Genomic DNA, 16896 nt, shown 5'->3' with positions numbered 1-16896 from the left:
AAGGAGACGACTTTGTCACATGATTATCACAGCCCAATCAGATTAGTAGAAGATGGTGTGGCTTCAAAAATTCAATGCTTTTAATAATATAGAAACTAGATACTGTGTAATTTCCAATTTTTTTTTAAAGATCTGTTGGTAGTTTTGAAGCCTTAACAATAATTGCTATTTCAAATTGTCGTCCCTTTTGGTGGGGGAAAAAAAGTAGCAAAGGGTTAAGAAAATATAAGACTATTGAAGGGTGATTTGTCCCACCTCTAAATTTTGTATGATGCCAGGTGGCAACACAAGCATTTTTTTCAAAGACTATGCACATTGTAAATTACAATCCTAGTCAGTCTTGATATTACACATCCATCTGAACTATCAGGAAGTCAGTTAGAACTTATTTACCATACATTGATTAGGTTCTTTCAAAGTTTCGCTAATTATCTGGCATTTATTTTCCTTCTAGAAACTACTTTTATTATTAACATCTTTTCATCATCTTTGATAGCAAAGTTAACATTAATTTAGACTAATTTATATTTTGATTTTTTTTTTATGCTCTTGAGTTGAAGGATGTTAATGCAGGAGATGGAACAAACTTCACAGGCATGACTCATGATTTTCCCTTTCCCCAGCTTTTAAATATCACACTCTCACTCAAGGCACCTCAAATCACTAAAAGGTCAGCAACTTTCAGGATCACTTAGGTTCTATCATCAGGTGAGTAACTTGTGCGCTATGACAACTATGAAAATCAAAAGTACATTCACAACTCAGGATATCACTGTTAAAAAGGAGTATTATTTCTCAGTTTAACTTTCTCTTGCATTACACTGACTCCATTATAACCCTAGCTTTGTATAAAATTTTCACCCCTTCTCGCTGTCGTGCAATGTAATTGTTAGCAATATTAATAGACAAAACCTGACGGTAAATTTCCAACGGGAAAGCTGAGAAAGATAAACAATATTAACCTGCCTATATTATAAAAGGAGTTGTAACATACTTTTGAGAATTGACTGAATTTGTAAACTCATTTTATGTGCTTGTGCTGTATGAAACTCAAATATTTTATTTCTTGTAGCATACTTAGCCTTTGTTTATTCTCTGTGCAAAGGGCTCAGTATTAGCTGGTGCTCACATAACTGGGCATTCAGACGATGCTGATAGGAATGCTTAAGACAGATATCTAACAAGCAAACTAGTTTTCCCCCACCTGCCAATCTGATGTGTCTTCAAATTCCACACTTCATGCCCAACATGTCACTGAATCCTTCCTCCAGTTCAATATGAACCAAAGTTTCCCTCCCAGTATATCTTCATTGATATAGCTGCTCCTTTCTGCCCTTACAGTGAGAGAATTGGGGGAATGCCTATTTTTGGAAGCATTTCGCTTGGTAGGGATGGAGAATTAGAAGCACAAGAGTTAGAGGTGGAATTTGGAAAAACACGAAGCAAGTGAAAGGGGAACACTGAGATATGAGGAATTGAAGTTCCTCATCTAGCTTTGATTTGGAAAAGCTTAGCAACTTACCTGTTTGAGTGGATGAATTGAGCCAATTGTCTTCCATCCGCTGAATTTATTCCAGTTAGTAATTTCAATACATTCCAAAAGTAACTGCTTTCCTCTAAAATTGGCATGTTCATAGGCTATCCATCTGGTTAGATACAGACAATATATCATGATGAATTGTGAAATGAGAGCTGCATTATTCATTTTCATGATTGACATGCTCTGATTAAATAATGTCATTTATACCTAATAAACATTTGTTTTAGTAGTTGGTGTGGGAAAATAGAACAAATTTACTTCATGTATTTATCCATATTTTTTATAAGGATGATGTTGAATTTGCTTAATTTCATGTCTCATGTACACCTACATTATGGCCAGTTGATCAATGTGAATTCACTGCCCAAGGGCTCTGTGTTCTGTGGGCCCCTTGCTCATATATTTAACAGTTCTCGGGGGTCTGGGATTCTTGCCATGGACTGAAGAATGGCCCATTACAGGCCCACTAGCTCAACGTTGATTATAGGCTAGTTGCTAGAAGGAATCATTGGAGATACAGTATATAACCACCTAGACAGAAAAGGGTTATTTGAGAAACTGATCATAGTCTCTGGAAAAGAAAGTCCTGTCTCATCAACCTAGTTGATTTTTTTGAGGAAGTCACTAAGTTGGTGGTATGCAGGCAGTGCAGTCAACATTGTGTATCTTGATTTTCAAAAAACCTTTGACAAAGTGTCACTTGGGCTTCTAAATAAGGTTGACTTCTGTGGGATTAGCGGGAAGATTCTGGGTTGAATAAGGAACTGGTTGCATACTCACAGACAGAAAATAGTTCTTAATGCATGGGGACCGGTTACTAGTGGAGTCCAACAGTTGGTGTTCAGACTGTTGCTCTTCACCAACTTTATCAAGAATCTGGATAAAGGCATCAGGAAGCGTCTATAAGTATGTGGATGATACAAAGATATGTGCGGGTGTAAGGACCTTAGATGAGAAAAATAGATAACGGGCAGCCTTAAATGTGATGGGGCAATGGGCCTGCATCTGTCAGAGATATATGTAGTGTTATGCACGTGGGTACGGTCAATGCCAAGCATGTTTACACTATGCAGGGTTGTGTTCTCATGGCTGCTGAGCAGGAGAAGGACCTGGATGTTACAGTGCATGAATCTTTGAAGGTCCATGACCAGTGCCGTGAGGCTATTGCAAAAGCAAGTAGAATATTAAAACAAGAACTATTAAATATAAAACAAGAATTACATACTGTCTCTGCACAAGGCCTTAGTTAGGTCTCATCTAGAATACAATCCGCAGTTTTGGTCTTCCCACATTTTGGATGACATAGAGGCACTGGAAAAGGTTCAGAGGATAGCCACTAGATGGATACCTAGTTTAAAGGCCCTCAGTTACCATGATAGGCCTAAAGAGCTGGGGCTATATACTCTAGAAATGCATAGGCTTCAAGGAGATTTGATTGAGGTTTTTAGAACAATAAAAGGATTAGATTTGTTCCATGTGGATAGGCTATTTGAGTTAGATAGGCTAGGGAGGGCCAGGGGACATTACACAAGCGTAGAACTAGGTTAGATGTCAGGAGGTATTTATTTTCACAGAGTCATCGATGTCTGGAACAAATTTCCTCCACGTGCAGTGAGTGTGGATTCGCTGCAAGCGTTCAAAAGGGAGCTGGACAAGTTCCTGAGTGTTATCAACATAGCTACGCATAGAAGCTGGTTGGGTATTGGGGGAAGTGTCTCCGAGTCACCATCGTCTCCTGCAACCTGTTTGACTGCCTTTGGCAGTTGGAGAGGAATTTCCCAGTTTTTCCTAACTTGTCCTAAGATTCTTTCACCTCTCCCAGGAGAGGTGAAAGAATCTGGGGTCTGGGGGGCAGATGAGGGTCATGGTGACAGACTCAATAGACCAGCTGATCTTTACCTATTCTTCATTTTCCTATGTTCTTTAGGTAGTGCCGTGAGATCGTTCAAATCCACTTGAGAGAGCAGATGAGACCTCATTTTACTGTCTCGTCAAAAGAACAGCACCTCCAACTGTGCAGTACTCCCTCAGTATCGGACTGGAACGTCAGCCTAGATTATGTGGTCAGATCTCTTGAATGGGACTTAAACCCACAACCTTCAGATTCAGGAAGAGTGCTACCATTGAGCCAAAGCTGACATTGCTGTTTTGATTTCAGGTCTTCAGCATTGATGGTTGTCTTTTCCTTGCCCCTCTTTTGTCTCATTTCCTTACTTCTTTAATCTCATTGTTGTATTTTACCTCTCCAAAATCTGTTGCTTTTGCTTTTTAAAAGGTTCCTTTTGTTTAATTTTCAGTTCCATTTCTACTCTTCATCATTGATCTTTATCAAGGATGACAGATAAATAATTTAACCCACTCAGTATGATCTTAATATCTTATATTTGATAAGAGAGCTCCATTAAAATTCATTATTCATCTCATTGACAACTTTGAGGTTATTCAATTGTACATGACTGAAACAATGATAAAAATGCCAGAGATCAGTTTACAATAAAAAGTGATCATGTAAATGGAAGTTTGTAATTTGGATTTATAATTATAAGTTTAAAAAAAATGACTGCAACTTTTATTGCACAACTTTACCTATGAGCAATTTATGGGGTAAATTCACTGATCTGCACTCCCAGGAGGGAGCTGGGCCTGAAGGGACTACAGGCCTGAGAATTGGCTCTACAGTACTGTAGCCCTATCTCTGATCTTTACTCCCTCCAAGCATAGCACTATTCTAGGTTCATGAGATGTCATTTTATCTGTATAATCGCATTTTATATTATCTTGAGTTGGTTTGGTTCAAAGCTGCATAAGAAAATAGAAACGTTTGGAGCAAGAAATGGGCATTTGGCTGTCAAGCCTACTTCATCTAGAGACTGTCTAATTATTCTGTCATAAACTTCCTGCCCCCTCCTGTTGATCCTCTACTTTAGGGAACACCGAATTCCTTTATCTCCCCATAATAAAAAAAAAATCAAGCAATGTGTTAATAGGTTAAGTGCCGAGAGACTATGCTCCTGGTGTCTTGCTTGATTTGAGTGTGGCTCAAAGAATCAGCTGTTCCCATTGAGTGAGACTCCATGTTGGGCATTTAGTCTTTCTGAATTTACCGTAATATCTCTACAACCTTCAAATCCTTCCTCGCAACTGATATCAAGGCAGCTACCTTTTAAGGTTGTCAACTGACCCAGAATCAGCTACCTTCTCTGCGCTTCCTTATCCCTAGTACCGAAATAAATATGTCTCCTAAATATTAGAACTGTGGGCATTCGGTGATTTGTGCCTACTTACATTCCACTGTTCACCTTTACTGACTTCGGATATTGGTAATACCCCTTGTCCTTCAAGCAGCTGACACCTTCTGTAAGAATTAGCTCTTGATGTTCAAATGAATAAAGGCTAAATAAGCTAATAGAAGGCATGGAAAAATCCTAAAACAAGAAATAATAATAGGGTCACACTGAGCAGATGCTCTTCATACTGGCAAGAAACAGTTATATGACATACAAAGAAATCACTTTGAAAAAAGCATGTTTTACTTTCTAATGAACTATGATACCAAATACAAATTGTTAAAGTAACCGCACCCAATATCACTAAATATTAATGCACGTTCTCAACTCCAATAGATCTCATCATGAACATAATAAAAGTGCTTGTCACAAGTTTAGGGTCTTGCCTTAGATCGTCATTCCCGTAAGTAGTCTGAGGATCATACGTTTAGGGATGTGCCTGTACTGCCCAATATCTAATTATACAATGGTGTAACCCAGCGGTGTAACAATAGCATCCCCTTGTGATCTGAATTGTACATTCGTGGCGGACTGAGCAAAGACTTCATGAAACGAGACCTGATCTGAATCGATAAACTACTTTATTTCACAGTTCAGAGTTAACATACAAAATAGCTATTATTGAACCAACACAAGGGAACAACCTTCTTGAACTCGTCCTCACTAATCTACCTGTCACAGATGTGTCTGTATGACTGTAAAAGACAAGGCTGAAGTGTTTCCAACAATCTTCAGACAGAAGTGCTGGGTGAATGATACTTCTCAGCATCCTGCTGAGGTTGACACCATCACAGATGCCAGTCTTCAGCTAATTCAATTCACTACACATGATATCAAGAATTGGCTGAATGCACGGGACATAGCAAAGGCTACAGGCCTTGACAATGTCCCGGCTGTATTGCAAAAGATCTGTGTTCCAGAACTAGCTATGCCCCAGAACGAGCTGTTCCAGTACAGCTACAACACAGGCATCTACCTGACAATGTGGTGCTCGTTTTCGTTACCTCCAGACTTGACTATTCCAGTCCTCTCCTGGCCGGCCTCCCATCTTCCACCCTCCATAAACTTGAGCTCATCCAAAACTCTGTTGCCCATATCCTAACTCGTATCAAGTCCCATTCACCCGTCACCCCTGTGCTTGCTGACTTACGATGGCTCCCAGTCAACCTCAGTTTTAAAGTAGTTCTTCCTTGGCGTTTTCTTTTTCCTTTCATGGATAAGAGTTATTTAAAAATAAAAATAAAGTTTTAATTGTGGAGTAGTGCCATGTCCAGTTTATCTCTTTTTATATTTTTTTAATGAAAGAAGCACTGACTTTATAAATAAATATGTAAATCTTCACTTTCGCACTTTGTGATGCTCCCAGTAGTATTGCTTAAAAATGAATTACTTTACTGGTGTAAAAAGCTAATTTGTATTGTGCTAGGGCTATAAGTATCAGGATCTGACAGCTTCTAGCACTCAAATAAATTAGTTCCAAATGAAATACATGTTGATTTGATCTTGTGGAATATATTTGCTTTGCTTTATTCCTGTCAAGATTAGAGAAAAATCAAATAGGTTTCTGCAATCAAATATCACAGTTTGTAATTACTCACCAACTTAACACCTGTAATCAACAAGGATTTGAGACTTACCTGAAACAATCACTGCGTTTAGATCAATCATAAGAGAAACCATTGCCAAGTCAGTGACATATACCCATATAAAGACCTAATCAAAATACTTCAGGATGTCATTAATCTACATAAAGGTTTGTATCGTAATACTACTTATGCTTTCAATAAAACCCTGAAGTTGGTTTGTAAGGCATCTTTCCAAACATATCTTACATATTAATGTCAAGAACAGAGCTGCCATTTTTGGCCATCCTACTTAGATTTGTTCCATTTCACCTACTTCAAAAATATTTAGATTGACACCATTTTTCCTATGTGGAAAAACAATACAGGAAACAAAAACTGCTAAATTATTTGGGGCTAAAAGTCCTTGGGATGCAATCCCAATGGTTATTAGTACCCTCCAGAACTAACCTTGCAGAGGTCTTGTTTGAGACAGAGTGATAGAAGGATTTGCTCAGGCCTATTGGAAGTAGATGGCTGAGGAATGCTAATTCCATAACCCAGGTACAGCAACTCATTGCCACTAAAAGTTTCATGATTTTACCAGGTCAGGCGAGGCAAAAAGCACCAGCCATACTTTCCAAGAATGCACTATACTTAAGTATGTTTGCCACTTAAAACCACCTCCACTTCATTGTGTTAAAATCCTTCTATCACTCAGTCGTGCAGGAGCTCCCTGAGTGCATCTCACTCTCTAACCGGTATTCTGGTGAGGGAGAGGCTTCCTCTGGGGAATACAGCCAGAGCCAAGTCCACAGCATGTGGCTGGCTCAGCTGTATGGGGGGGGGAAGAGATAGGTCAGGAGGGCAATAGAGATAGGGGATTCAATAGTTAGGGGAACACACAGGCGTTTCTGCGGCCGCAGACGTAATTCCAGGATGGTATGCTGCCTCCCTAGTGCCAGGGCCAAGGATGTCAATGAGCAGCTGCAGAACATTCTGAAGGGGGAGGGTGAACAGCCAGAGGTCGTGGTCTGTATCGGTACCAACGACATAGGTAGAAAGAGGGATGAGGTCCTGCAGGCAGGTTTTAGGGAGCTAGGAAAGAGATTAATCAGCAGGACCTCAAAGGTAGCAATCTCCGGATTACTCCCGGTGCCACATGCTAGCGAGTATAGAAATAGGAGAATAAAGCAGATGAATTCGTGGCTGGGAAGATGGTGCAGGAAGGAGGGCTTTAGATTCCTGGGGCATTGGGATCAGTTCTGGGGGAGGTGGGACCTGTACAGGGCGGACGGGTTGCACCTCAACAGAGCTGGGACCAATGTCCTCGCAGGGAGGTTTGCTAGTGCTGTGGGGGAGGGTTTACACTAATTTGGCAGGGGGGTGAGCACCAGGATGTATCATTGGAAAGGAGAAGCAAGGTGCACAAAAGATTGGGAAAGCCAGATAGCACTAGAGCAAGAAATAGTATTAGGTGGGATCTGACTAAGAGAGAATACAAGAAGGTCTAAGATCGGTTTACAGTGCATATGTGTAAATGCATGAAGACTAGTAAACAAGGTGAGCTGCAGGTGCAATTAGCCACATGAGAATTTGATGTGGCGATAACGGAGACCTGGCTCAACAAAGGACAGGATTGGGTACTAAATATTCCTGGATACGAGGTGTTCAGGAAGGAAAGAAAGGGGTGGGGGTGGGGGAGTGGCAGTATTGATTAAGGAGAATATTGCAGTTCTGGAGAGAGAGGATGTCCTTGAGGGGTCAAGGACAGAATCTATTTGGTTAGAGTTAAACAATAGAGGTGCCATTTCAGTGTTGGTTGTATTCCATAGGCCACCAACTTGTTGGAAGGATTTAAGGAGCAAATTTGCAGGGAAATTACAGAGAGGTGCAAAAGCCAGAGTAACCAAGAAGATCGATGAGGGCTGTGCAGTAGACGTGTTCTACATGGACTTTAGCAAAGCCTTTGACAAGGTACCGCATGGTAGGTTGTTACATAAGGTTAAATCTCACGGGATCCAAGGTGAGGTAGCCAATTGGATACAAAATTGGATTGACGACAGAAGACAGAGGGTGGTTGTTGAGGGTTGTTTTTCAAACTGGAGGCCTGTGACCAGCGGTGTGCCTCAGGGATCGGTGCTGGGTCCGCTGTTATTTGTTATTTATATTAATGATTTGGATGAGAATTTAGGAGGCATGGTTAGTAAGTTTGCAGATGACACCAAGATTGGTGGCATTGTGGACAGTGAAGAAGGTTATCTAGGATTGCAACGGGATCTTGATAAATTGGGCCAGTGGGCCGATGAATGGCAGATGGAGTTTAATTTAGATAAATGTGAGGCGATGCATTTTGGTAGATCGAATCGGGCCAGGACCTACTCCGTTAATGGTAGGGCGTTGGGGAGAGTTATAGAACAAAGAGATCTAGGAGTACAGGTTCATAGCTCCTTGAAAGTGGAGTCACAGGTGGATAGGGTGGTGAAGAAGGCATTCAGCATGCTTGGTTTCATTGGTCAGAACATTGAATACAGGAGTTGGGATGTCTTGTTGAAGTTGTACAAGACATTAGTAAGGCCACACTTGGAATACTGTGTACAGTTCTGGTCACCCTATTATAGAAAGGATATTATTAAACTAGAAAGAGTGCAGAAAAGATTTACTAGGATGCTACTGGGACTTGATGGTTTGACTTATAGGGAGAGGTTGGATAGACTGAGACTTTTTTCCCTGGAGAGTAGGAGGTTTAGGGGTGATCTTATAGAAGTCTATAAAATAATGAGGGGCATAGATAAGGTAGATAGTCAAAATCTTTTCCCAAAGGTAGGAGAGTCTATAACGAGGGGGCATAGATTTAAGGTGAGAGGGGGGAGATACAAAAGGGTCCAGAGGGGCAATTTTTTCACTCAAAGGGTGGTGAGTGTCTGGAACGAGCTGCCAGAGGCAGTAGTAGAGGCGGGTACAATTTTGTCTTTTAAAAAGCATTTGGACAGTTACATGGGTAAGATCGGTATAGAGGGATATGGGCCAAGTGCAGGCAATTGGGACTAGCTTAGTGGTATAAACTGGGAGACATGGACATGTTGGGCCGAAGGGCCTGTTTCCATGTTGTAAACTTCTATGATTCTAGTGATAATGGAGGACTTCAACTATCCTAATATAGACTGGGATAGTAAAGGGCAAAGAGGGGAGGAATTTTTGAAGTGTGTTCAGGAGAACTTTCTTGATCAGTACCTACCAGCCCAATGAGGAAGGAGGCATTACTGGATCTGGTTCTGGGGAATGAGGTGGAGCAAGTGTCAGTGGGGGAACATTTAGGGAACAATGATCATAGTATCATAGGGCTTAGATTAATTATTGAAAATGACAAGGTGCAATCTAGAGTAAAAATACTGAATTGGACGAGGGCCAATATCAGTGGGATGAGAATGGATCTGGCCCGGGTAAATTGGAATCAAAGATTAGCAGGCAAAACTGTAATTGAACAATGGGCAGCGTTTAAATAAGTGATGGTTCGGGTACAGTCTAGGTACATTCCCACGAGGGGGAAAGGTAGGGCAACCAAAGCAAGAGCACCCTGGATGATGAAAGTGATAGAGAGTAAGATGAAGCAGAAAAAAGGGGCATGTGACAGATGTCAGGTTGATAATATGTGAGAACCAGGCTGAATATAGAAAGTTCAGAGAGGAAATGAGGGGCAACGAGAGAGTATGAGAATAGACTGGCGGCTAACATAAAAGGGAATCTAAAAGTCTTCTATAGGCATATAAACAGTAAACAGGTAGTAAGAGTAGGGGTGGGGCTGATTAGGGACCAAAAAGGAGATCTACGTATGGAGGCAGACGGCATGGCTGAAGTACTAAATGAGTACTTCGGATCTGTCTTTACCAAGGAAGAAGATGCTGCCATAGTCACAGTGAAAGAGGTAGCTAAGATACTGGATGAGCTAAAAATTGATAAAGAGGAGGCATTAGAAAGGCTAACTGTATTTAAAGTAGTTAAGTCACCCGGTCCGGATGGGATGCATCCTAGGTTGCTGAAGGAAGTAAGGGTGAAAATTGCGGAGGTACTGGCCATAATCTTCCATTCGTCCTTAGATATGGGGGTGGTGCCAGAGAACTGAAGAATTGCAAATGTTACACCCTTTTTCAAAAGTGGTGTAAAGATAAACCCAGCAACTACAGGCCAGTCAGTTTAACCTCGGTGGTAGGGAAACTTTTAGAAACAATAATCTGGGGCAGAGTTAACAGTCACTTGGACAAGTGTGGATTGATTAAGGAAAGCCAGCACGGATTTGTTAAAGGCAAATCGTGTTTAACTAACTTGATTGAGTTTTTTGATGAGGTAACAGAGAGGGTCGATGAGGGCAATGTGGTTGATGTAGTATATATGGACTTACAAAAGCTGTTTGATAAAGTGCTGCGCAATAGGCTTGTCATCAAAGTTCCCCAGGGGTCGGTACTAGGACCACTGCTTTTCTTGATATATATTAATGACTTGGACTTGGGTGTACAGGGCACAATTTCCAAATTTGCAGATGACACAAAACTTGGAAGTGTAGTGAACAGTTAGGAGGATAGTGATAGACTACAAGAGGACATAGACAGGCTGGTGGAATGGGCGGACACGTGGCAGGTGAAATTTAACGCAGAGAAGTGCGGAGTGATACATTTTGATAGGAAGAACAAGGAGCGGCAATATAAACTAAAGGGTTCAATTCTAAATGGGCTGCAGGAAGAGAGAGGTCTGGGGGTATATCTTTGAAGGTGGAGAAAGTGGTTAAAAAAGCCTACGGAATCCTGGGCTTTATAATTAGAGACCTAGAGTACAAAAGCAAGGAAGTTATGATGAACCTTTATAAAACAATGGAGTATTGTGTCCAGGTCTGGGCACAACACTTTCGGAAAGATGTGAAGGCCTTAGAGAGGGTGCAGAAGAGATTTACTAGAATGGTTCCAGGGATGAAGGACTTCAGTTATGAGGATAGGCTGGAGAAGCTGGGGTTGTTCTGCTTAGAGCAGAGAAGGTTGAGAGGAGGTTTGATAGAGGTATTCAAAATCATGAAGGGTCTAGACAGAGTAGATAGAGAGAAACTGTTCCCATTGGCGGAAGGGTCAAGAATCAGAGGACATAGATTTAAGGTGATTGGCAATAGAACCAAATGAGGAAAAGCTTTTTTACACAGCGAGTGGTTAAGATCTGGAATGTATTGCCTGATGGGGTGGTGGAGGCAGATTCAATCATGTATTCAAGAAGGAGATAGATATATTTCTTAATGCTAAAGGGATCAAGGGATATGGGGAAAAAGCGGGAACAGGGTACTGAGTTAGACGATCAGCCATGATCATTTTGAATGGCGGAGCAGGCCCAAAGGGCCGAATGGCCTACTCTTGCTCCTATTTTCTATGTTTCTATGTTTCTATCATGGCTTTCAAAAGGGAATTGGATAGGTACTTGAAAGGAAAAAATTTGCAGGTCTACGGGGAAAGGGTGGGGGAGTGGGACTAGCTGGATTGCTCTTGCAGAGAGCCAGCACGGATTCGACAGGCCAAAAGGCCTCCTTCCATGTTGTTACCATTCTATGATTCTATGATTCAAGAGCTCACTATCAATGCCTGGGAGGTAATGCAAGGCTCTTTACAACCCCAAGTTTCACCTGGAAATGTCCTTTGTCACACAGCCTTAAATGCACGTGGCCCACTGAAAGCCTAACATGGTACATAATTGCTTGGTTCGTGCACCTGTCCTCGTCTCCACATGGTCTGCCTGATGATACCTGAGTTTGACTGTATTTTATGGCGACCAGAAGATATTCTCACTTTGCATTCTTTTTAAGCAAGAACTCTTGGCGTAGAACTGTCACTTTCCTTATAAGGGTGAACAGAAGTTTCACCCCTTATAAGGCAATCAAGAATCTCCCAGAAGCGATGGAGACCCAGCACAACTAGGTCTTCACCATTTTCCAGGGGGTTTCTCTCTCCTATCTCCTTTAAGACCCTCTGTAAAACAAAGGTATTAAGAGATATGGGCCAAAGGCGGGTATGTGGAGTTAGATCACAGATCAGCCATGATCTTATCAAATGGCGGAGCAGGCACAAGGGGCTGAATGGCCTACTCCTGTTCTTATGTTCCTACCTCTGACTAAGAATTCAGTCACTCCTCCTAATAGCTCCTTCTTTGGCTTAGTATCAATTTTTGTCTGTTTTCGCTCTTGTAAAGTACCTTGAGAAGTTTTCCTACGTTAAAGGTGCTATATAAATGCAAATTGTTGTTTCGCTGGTTTCCCGCTAGAGTTACCGCATGAGACTGGCAGAATCCGTGAGGAATTTCAGGACCTATATTCTGGTGTTGGATGCTGCTTGTGCACCTTCTGTGCTGCCTGGCCAGCCTGTCTTGCCTCATTTGCTTCCTCTTCCTCCAAAGAAAAAGATACATGGTATTCTCAATGGAAAACCCAGCTTTCTGTGAATCTTTTAAAAGGAGCTGCTGGAAATTTAGATCAAACTCCACCTGTTCTTTAGTGTCTAGCGATGCTAGATGCCCCCGTTTTATATGGGTGTGATTGATGCTCAGTGCAAGTGAGGCAATGTTGATGGAAAAAAGGAATGTGTAACATCACTACATCGATAAGAGTGAAAATTCCAGGCTATTTGTTATATTGCCCATAGCAAAAATTAAGAATGATTTTAATATACTATATTAAACATAAACATCATGTTGGATGTACTACTATTTAACTAATATACAAGCTTTTAGTCTTTAGACAAGATTTACCCAAGGAAAGGTAACAATATTCGTTTGCCCTAAGGATCAGCACTAAATAACTTTTTCCCACTGTCCCATCAGTTATGGAGTGTTGTTGTTAGAATGCATGTTGTTGCTTAGTTTTCCTAATTTGCTTTTTCATGTTATTCTTACTGCTAACATTACTGCTCTAGGAATCAATTCAATGTGCACTTGGTCCAAAAAATTAATATAATTTGTCAGATGATGGACAATATTCTGCTCATTGATGACCACTAGGTGGAGCTTTATACCTGCCAGAAAGGATAATTCTGAAATTCTGTTCGTCCTAGTCAATGCTGCTGCTGCTCTCACTAACTCCTCAACACTGAAGGTACCTGCAGAATTTTCCAGGAGACAGTGATAAAGGTCTCATTTTCTGAATCATCAAGGGAAAGCACTAATTAGAATGGTTAAGTTACTTGGTCCTTCAGAATTGACCACAGACAGCGTGGAACTATTGAAGTGCCATTTTTCACTCACTACTGTAGAGACTTGTAGGATAAATAACAAGGGACATTGTGATAGGCAAGAATGATCCCTGATCCATGTCAAGAACATGCAATCATGAGTCCCAAGCTTGTAATTCTGCGTATGCCACAAATTTAAAATGGTGGTGATGTTCATAGGTCAGTTTTGGATAATGTGGGCCCCTAGAGACTCAAAGAAAAGTAAGTGCCAAAATTATACATTAAAAATTAAAAAATACTAGAAACTGTATAATATAGTGACCTGAGGCCCTGCGATATCTCTGAATTTATTTCTGCTAATAAAACATTGAACAGTGAATATTCTGTGGGCCTGAATGCCAAAAATACAGTGCAATTAACAGGAAAGGTCTATAAAGAAAGTCCCATCTGTACCAGTCAAACCCATTTGATGTTTAGCTAGAATTGTTAACCTTGAACAACAAAAAGAGGACAAATTACACTAGAACAAAGGACAATTGGCTAACCTCCCCATCACTACACCGATCTACAAACACTAATCACCTGGAAGAAGAACTTTGGGTTACAGACAGAAAAATAGCCCTGAGGAGAGGACGTCCTCTGTGCGTCGTGTGTAAGGAGCTAGATCGAGTGGGACCAAGGGAGCAGGTGGTGCGACTCATAAAGGAAATCAGTCTGATGAGTGAGCTCAGTATGAAATGGGAGAGAGACTATAGAAAGCTGCAGGTTGGGATAGGTGGATGCAGGGAGTGGACGGAGGGGGGAGGGGACAGGGCTGAAAGAGGCAAAAGCAGCTGAACAGAAGGCACCATTCTTAGAGGGAAAAATCCATGTGCTCTTTGCACTGGTGTCGAATGATGGAAGGGGTAGGGAAGGGAAGTCGAAAGAGAGGCTTTGTGTTAGAGATAAGAAGCTTGATTTGCTTTCCAGAATGATTCTGTAGTAGTAGGTAGTGTAAGCCACGTAAAGGGAGAGGTGGTACCATTTGAGCGGGTCACGGCAGAATTGGCAGTGGACAGTCAGGCTGGTTGTGAGCTACATGCAGTAACACAAATGTTGACTTGTACCACAGAGAGTTACAAAAAGCACTTTACATTGCTGATGGGCTTCAGAGATCTGATTCGTTTTGCTGACAGGCATCCCAGGGAATCGAGGTCTGGGTAGTGTCCTTCCTCTAACACATACTGGCAGCCACCATAATTTTCTTCATCATACAAGACCCAGCTAGGAAAGTGAGAAAAAAATAAAATAAAAGGCATATTTGGATAAATATCAAAAGAAGATTTCAATATACTATGCTCTACTTTGCAAAACTAATTTCTGGAGGCCTTGCATATCGTGTATTTTATGCAGTAATTCCTAAATTATTTATTAATAAATCACTTTATGAAATGCTAAAGGATAAATATAATAATGTATAAATAGCTCTGGGGAAGACCTACTACATAAACCCATTCTTTCTCAACAGGAAATCTTCTTGTTCCTCCACAATAGGGCTGAAAAAAGCAGTTTTACAAAAAATGTATTGAATTGAAAATACATTTTATGATCAAGTGGGAAATTACTTTATTTTAGAAATGAAAGGGTAACAACAGTTTATGCAGTTACTTAATTTTTCAGGGTCTATACAGTAGAGATAGATAAGAAAGAAGAATTTGCATTTATGTTCCAAGTGCTTCACAGCCAATAAAATACTAAAAGTAAATGTTTTCTTACCATCCACGAAGAACCTTAAATGAATTTCTTGGTAAAGATGGCAAGCTGGCCATTCCCGTTACGAATTCAACACTTTCTCCCTGAAAGTCAATTCCATTGTATGCTTGGAGCTGTAATACAGATGCATAACAGTAATTTTTTAACTTTCAAAGATCTTTTCTGTAACAGTCATGAGGTTATTCATACATTTATATCATATCTTTTACAGATGAAAACAACATAGAAGTGCCTCCTTTCCACAGCCTTCACCACAATAATGTACACAAAGGCATTTATACATTTTGATACATTTTATTTCCCCCTCTCCCATCTTCTGGAAATTAAGGAGATAACCTAGTTCCAAGTGTTCATCCCACACTTGAGCTGGTTGTTTGGAGGAGCAAACGTATCCCTCATAGCACAGCTGTTATTGGGAGCTGGCTGTGTGCAAAATCATGGAAGCACCATGTCCTACCATGTAGTAAGTTGGAGCACCAACAAGCTGTGCCAATGCGACTCCTGCTTTGATCATCATAATTAATCAAAAGGTTTTCTTAAGTTGGTGGTCGCATCAATGTAAATCTGCTGGAATTTTTTTTAGACCTATTTCACACTGGATCTTCCTGGCCACTGCCAGTTGGTGATGCTGTAATGACATTCGAGCCAATTTTTGTTTTGTGGTGCTGATCAGGCGGGCAGTGGGTGGGGTGCCCACTCTGCCAGCCCGATGATGTCGGTGGGAGGCCCAAATGATTTTCGTGATCCAGTCTCATTTAAATACAGGAGGAGAGCTGCTGGCGCTAATTGCACTGCTTATAGTCAGCTTGCCGTTTGGGAGGGTGGGAAATCCATCAGGCTTCTTAAAGGCAATCTGCAGCTCTTAAAAGGGAGGTGGAGTTTTCAGTGGTGGTGAGTGGACAGTGCATTATTGAAGCAGCAAGCCGAATGATGAAAGCCAGAGCACCCCGATTTTCAGATACTGCCGTAGAGGTCAACATGGAACAAGTGAGGACCAGGAAGGAGGTTTTCTTTCCTTCAGATGGATGATGGATGCCCTGGAAAATTAGCCAGCTGCAATGGAGAGATGTGGCTGAGCAGATCAATGCCAACAGTATAGTTCCTAGGACCTGGCTGCACTACAGGAAGAAATTTAATGACCTTACCAGGATTGCCAAAGTAAGACTCTTCAAATCCCTTTTTCTCTCTACACAGAGCTGCAACACCATACTTTAGCCCAGTACCAGCAATCCTTCCTTCCAATCACAATGGGACACTTCGTTACACCTCCTTCTGTTTGTACTGACACACTCAACACCCACTACTTCCCTCACTACAACTTCTTCCCCTTGCCCACACCTACTGCTTCTTCATCTCAGCATGTGGACTATGCTTTTTGAAGGGTGGAAGCACTGGGACAGATATTGGACATAATTGTTAATGCAGGGGGGCAGGGATTGTTCAGCTGAAGTACTCTTCAATGATCTGCTGCTGAAGAGCTCTGTTTGAAGGCAGGTGCTGGAGCATTCCTGTTTCTTCGCTATTCTTGATGTCATCAGTGTTATCTCCCTCATCTTTTACCA

At 41.2% G+C, this 16896-nt stretch overlaps 1 protein-coding gene across 1 annotated transcript in view; it reads right to left on the bottom strand.

Annotated features, from left to right (window-relative positions):
• LOC137326834 (very large A-kinase anchor protein-like) overlaps nt 1-16896 on the bottom strand; it is a 68944-nt gene that overhangs the window by 7976 nt on the left and 44072 nt on the right. The window contains exons 16-19 of the mRNA XM_067992214.1: nt 15338-15447; nt 14716-14845; nt 4826-4965; nt 1523-1646 (exon numbers count right to left, since the gene is read on the bottom strand). Coding sequence (XP_067848315.1) covers nt 1523-1646; nt 4826-4965; nt 14716-14845; nt 15338-15447 — 504 coding nt within the window. The remainder of the gene's footprint in view (nt 1-1522; nt 1647-4825; nt 4966-14715; nt 14846-15337; nt 15448-16896) is intronic.

Source organism: Heptranchias perlo, chromosome 11 (genome assembly GCF_035084215.1).
Source record: "Heptranchias perlo isolate sHepPer1 chromosome 11, sHepPer1.hap1, whole genome shotgun sequence".
Lineage (NCBI taxonomy): Eukaryota > Metazoa > Chordata > Chondrichthyes > Hexanchiformes > Hexanchidae > Heptranchias > Heptranchias perlo.
This window is presented reverse-complemented; position numbering and strand designations above follow the sequence as displayed.